The 5,670-nt window shown below is 43.5% G+C and overlaps 1 protein-coding gene across 1 annotated transcript; it reads left to right on the top strand.

Annotated features, from left to right (window-relative positions):
- The first annotated feature begins 2,902 nt into the window (after positions 1–2,902).
- Positions 2,903–4,535, top strand: LOC125528611 (transmembrane protein 230-like). The gene is made up of 2 exons (XM_048693058.1): positions 2,903–3,256; positions 4,117–4,535. Exons 1-2 carry the CDS (start codon positions 3,067–3,069, stop codon positions 4,236–4,238), a joined length of 312 nt encoding a protein of 103 aa, XP_048549015.1. The 5' UTR covers positions 2,903–3,066; the 3' UTR covers positions 4,239–4,535.
- The last annotated feature ends 1,135 nt before the right edge of the window (positions 4,536–5,670 follow it).

Below are 5,670 nucleotides of genomic sequence, written 5' to 3'. Positions count from 1 at the left end.
GCCACATATTTATAGGTAGAGGGAGCTAGGAGAGTCCAAATGAGGTGCGGTTTTCAGCCACGCGATCGTGATCGAACGACCGAGATGATGGAGGAGGTTTAGGTGGGTTTTGGGCCACTTTGGAGGAGTGTTGGGCTGCAGCACACAGAAGGCCTTTTCGGTCCTTCGATTAACCGTTGGAGTATCAAACGAAGTCCAAATGGCACGAAACTTGACAGGCGGTCTACCGGTAGTAAACCAAGGCCGCATGACAAGTATCGGTCCAATCCGAAAACGTTTAAGACCCGCACACGAAAAGAGGTAAAAGGGAACACCGGGTGACATAGGAGCGCCAGATTGCAAAACGGACAACGGGGAAAAGCTGGGATGCATGAGACGAACATGTATGCAAATGAAATGCACATGATGACATGATATGCAATGCAGATGATGACATGACCAGATGCGACACGCAAGCAAATGACAAGGCAACAACAGCGAATAACTGGAAGACACCTAGCACATCGGTCTCGGGGCGTTACATTGCGCAAGACCATTCTAATTTTCTCTCTATTGTTGCAACTTTATCAAATGGGACATAAGCAAGCATCTAGAAGGCCACTTAAATTTTCATGCATCCGTGTTGATAATGAGAGGTGAATGAACGTGAGATTTTCTTTATGTTGCACATGGTATTCTGACACATGTTTATTGTGTACAGACGAGTAACGTGTTGCCATGATTTTTCCATGTATGCTACAATGGGAGTTTTCTCCTGTTGCGTATGTGTCTCTTTGTTGTTGCATGTGTTGTTCAGAATTTCAGATATGTTACTCTTCATATCATGTGAATTGTGATGCATTTTCAACGATTTGTTGTAATGAACGGGGTATTGTTGCATACATATAACTATTTGCTATGTGGTCATATTTGAGACGTTGCAATATTTGTCTGATTGTTTACGCGAGTGGGGATACATGTTATGTGTGAGAAAAAATGCATGCAAACTTTTATGTGGGGATGGTCAAAAGGCCCAAATTTGGAACTTAAAATAGATCTGACACTTGGGTGGCTTAAATTTTTCCGTTCCAGCCGACTAATGTTTCTCGTTGCTTTTCCCCCTTTTCCCTAAATCAATTAATCCTAGTTTTGTTTGTAGAACTTGAGCCTACATTAGAGATTGAGAGATCATACTCTCATGCTTAAAAAGAATCATGTTTAATTTTACTCCTTCCTTCGTCTGACCATCCCTAGGTGCATTGTTCGTAGCCCCCCCCCCCCCAAATTTACTCCTTCCTTCGTCCGACATGCGAGTATTGCACTTCCCAATCGTGCCAAAAAGAATCATGACTATATTATTGTATTTTTTTAAAATGCCTCAATTATCCCAAGTGTTAATTTAGTCAACAATTGAAGTCATTTTTTCTGTGCCGTTACAATACCAATAAAATGTCAGGTAAATCAAGGTGTTTTGTAGGAAAAGACACTAAAATGTAGTGTTATCTCTACTACTTAAAAAGAGTACGTTTCTTTCCCTGCTACCAGAACACTTTGTCAACCGGATCTCCCTCCTACCACGTTTCTTCATCGGGGGATTTTTCGTTCAACCAGGTTTTTAGTTCCACCACACCCTTTTTCGCACCTTCCCCGTACGCTAATCAACCACCTTAATTTACTTACCATCTACACCAATTTTATTTTAGTTTACTTGCAAACGTTTATTTACACAATCGCGAACAAGATTTGATATACATTTATTTACACAATCACAGACACGATTTGATAAACATTTATTTATACAATCACATTAATATGAGCAGGTTTTTAAATCACATGCTGGCGTACTAAAATATTTATAGTCTGTTGCAATGCACGAGCATTGTTCTATTAAATGTATAAATGAGAGACCCACAAAAAAGCCTATCCTATTGGAATATATTTACGCATATGTCGCAACAGGCAATTACCTACCAAAAACCTTCACATCGCAAACAGTGGGCTCCAAAACAAGTTTACCTATTCCGCGCGTAGGTCGCCAGGAAGCGCGGAAATGCGTACCACCTCACACGCTATTTTTTGTATGGGTCGGCCCATTTTCCAATTTCATTTCCACTTGTTTTGGGAAGGTGAAACTTCCCTGAATAGGTTTTTCTTTTCCTTTCGTTTTTAATTTCTTTTTTCTTTTTCTTTTCCCTTGTTTTTCTTTTTTCTTTCTTCATTTCTTCTTTTTGCCTTTTAATTTATTTTTTGCTATACCTTTTTGTTTTTCAATTTGCGAACATATTTCAAACGAGTGAAATTTTTTTGAAATTCATGTACATTTTTTGAAATCATGCATATTTTTAAAATTTGTGAACATTTTTCACAAATTTTTGAACATTTTTATAAATCCTGAACATTTTCGAATTCATGAACTTTTTTTGAAATTGCATACATTGTTTTGTACTCGTGAACACATTTTTGAACCGGCGAATATTTTTTGAAATTTGGGAACAACTTTTGGAATTCCTGCGCTTTTTATGTTTTTGACGTACATTTTTTGTGTTCATGATTTTTTTAATATGCGGACATTTTTGAATTTGGGAACAATTATTGAAATTCTCAAACATTTTTTGAATGTTTTAACATTTCTAGAGATTCATGAACACTTTTTGAAAATGTATGATTTTTACATGATTGTGAACATTTTTAGAAAAATAATGAATATTTTTTGAATCTGTGAGGATTTATCATTTCCCAAGCATTTTTCAAATCATTAAAACATTTTTTGCATTCACGAAAAAACAAAAAACAAAGGGGCTTCATGCCCCGCACATGGGCCGGACCATGAGGGCTTCGCCAGGCCCGGTTCCAAAAGACGCGCCTCGGAACTGTAGCCCATCGCCGTCGCGTCGTATACTACAACGGGTTGACCCGGCGCTGCCGTCCAATCCGATCCAAATCTGATTCGGCAAGCGACGCACCAAGCCGATCTCTCTTCTCCCCCCTGCGCTGCATCTTCCGCCCCCCAACCAGACCACCACCAACCTGCGACGACGATCCGCACGCGAATCCACCTCGAGAAACCCTAGCTAATCCCGGCCCGGCATGGCCTACGTGGACCACGCCTTCTCCATCACCGACGAGGACGACCTCGTCGGCGGGGCCGTAGGGGGCCCGCGCGGCGCCCCCGTCAAGGAGATCGCCTTCGCCGCCGCCCTCCTCGCCTTCGGGGCCCTCGGCGTCGTCGCCGGCCTCTTCATGGCCGCCAACCAAGTCGGCGGTGACACCGCGCACGGTGAGATCGAATCTCCTTTCGCCCCTCTCCGCCTCCATTTTCTTCTTGCCCTATATGCCTATAAGAAGAATTGGTACTGCCTCTAGGACCCTGAAGTTGCTGCAATTTTCTAACTACTGCTGTATGAGTATCTTAAGAGCTACTTACTGGTAATTCATGGCTAGAAGTAGTATTTCTAAGGTTGTGACTTGTGAGAGAGGAATTGATTGAGGTTTATTTGGCTGAGACATAGTCGACATGTATTTCAGTACAGAGGGAGTAGTATTTACTCCGTAGCTGTTGTTTGGGAGCTGGATAGGTGACTTATTTTAATGGTATATATGAGTATGACCGGGTGTTTGCTGAGAAATATATAGGCATTTGTAAGGCCTTAGGAAATTTTAGGTGTGCGTGAGATGCTTGCGATTTGTGAGGTTTCTGATACTTTGGGCTCAAATTAGGGGTGCTTGTGTTCGAACCGCACAATGTTCATAGTGAAGTGCTCCAGGAAACCCAGCAGTGAGAACTACGGAGATTGGGTACTAAGAGCATCTCATCACCACTACGAAGTGTAGTGTAGATTATAGTTAGGTTATTAAAAAACAATCCCAATATCCCTCTCATCTCTAATATATGTGATCATGGTGTGGCTTTATGGTAGGATGTCAGTTGTACATGTGAAACTGAAAAATAAGATGTTTTGATTTGCAAAGCAAAAGCTTGGAAAGTTTGCTTGCACTTTGACTCTCATTCTAAGTATTGATGCAATATGGATGTTTCAGTAGCACTCATGAAGATATCTGCTTGAATAAACTTTGTCTATAATTGCCGCTGGAATTTTTCCCCTTATTCAAACATCTGCAACTATTTTATTGGAACAGGAATCTTCTTCATGGTTTTGGGCATTGTAATGTTCATCCCTGGATTCTACTACACAAGAATTGCCTACTACGCATACAAAGGATACAAGGGCTTCTCTTTTTCAAACATCCCACCAATCTAAAGAGCAGGTGTTTGCAAACTCGTTCGGGTCCTTCCGTCCAATGGCTCTACTGATAAAGCAAGCAGCCTTGTTGTTCTCGTTGATCGTATGTATACATTCCTTCTGCTTTGTAGAATGAACTACTGGTAGATTTGTGCATATAAATGCTACCATAATCATGTATTATGGTGTAGTGGGCAGAAAGATTGTCAACTGTGTGATTATGTTGAGTTGCTGGAGTGTGCTGCCTCCCATGTCTGAGAGGAAGAACATTGTGTGGAATATGTTACTGTGTAGTAAGATCTTTCGTTGCCTGCATTCTCTGAACTGTTTTTATGCGTTCTCTTTAGCAATCTATGTGTTTCGACCTTCATCTCATCCGAGTAAGATGCCTGAGCCTATTATTCTCTTATTGTGATGGTCATTATCAATTCCAACTGAAGTCAGAGGCACAAAGTTGTCTCTAGTTACTTTGATTTGCTCAGCACAACACCGCAAGTGTTTTTTGTGTTATTCTATTCATTCTTGTCCCTGAACAGTCGGTTAGTGCACAATTAGAGCACCACTGATGATGCATCACAGCTACAAGCATTTATCATATCAATAGGAGCTACAACTTCGGAGCACATCACAACTCAAAACTTTTCTTCCAGGTTCAGGCAATGGTTCTTGCCTTAATGCAGCAGTAGCTTAACTTTCTTGGGCCAACTCCACCGCACGATCCCAAATGGACGTCCGTTTTGTCCGGATTCTATCTGTTTGGGTAGAGCAATTGGATCGTGTCCGAGCGTGTCCTGGGATGCGGTGGCCGTGCGTCCAGCGCACGACCGCATCCGTTTGCCCCATCATGTCCGCGTCTATTTTTAAAAAAGAGCAACGTTTCAAATGCCAAGCTCTAGTTCATCCGGCCATCGGCCCCAGTTTATCACGCTGGCAACAAAGCCAGCGGCCGACAACACAGCCAGCCTCCAAAATGAGTAGTTGTCCTCGCCGGCAACACAGCCAGCGGCCGGGCCCAGCGGCCGGGCGGCACCCATGTCAGCCTCCAAAAAGAACGGTCATGGCCGATTGGACGACCTAGTTCAGGCCTCTTCATCGGGGACGAACTGGGCGCGGTCATCCTGACTTTGGGTCTCGTCAGGGTCGTAGGCATGGCCCTGCCCACCCTCGAAGATCACGTCCTTCATGTACTGGTTGTAGAAGGGGTCGTCGACCGATGGCGTTGGTGTTGGCATTCCGTCAAACAAGACGCAGAGGGCCGGCATGGTGCCCATGCTTGCTTTCTTAGCATCTCGATGGACGAACGGCCGCCACTACTGAACCCAGGCGTGACGTTGAGGTCGATGACGGCCAAGGGGCGCGGTGTGGACGGCGCGATCACGCCAACGTCCGGCGACCCCGTGAAACGAGTCTGGCCGTCGTGCCTTGGCGGAGAAAAGCCGGGTGACATGGG

This window comes from Triticum urartu, unplaced genomic scaffold (genome assembly GCF_003073215.2).
Source record: "Triticum urartu cultivar G1812 unplaced genomic scaffold, Tu2.1 TuUngrouped_contig_4992, whole genome shotgun sequence".
NCBI classification, from domain to species: Eukaryota; Viridiplantae; Streptophyta; class Magnoliopsida; order Poales; family Poaceae; genus Triticum; species Triticum urartu.
The sequence above is the reverse complement of the archived record's forward strand: the minus strand, read 5'-3'. Positions and strand labels throughout refer to the sequence as shown.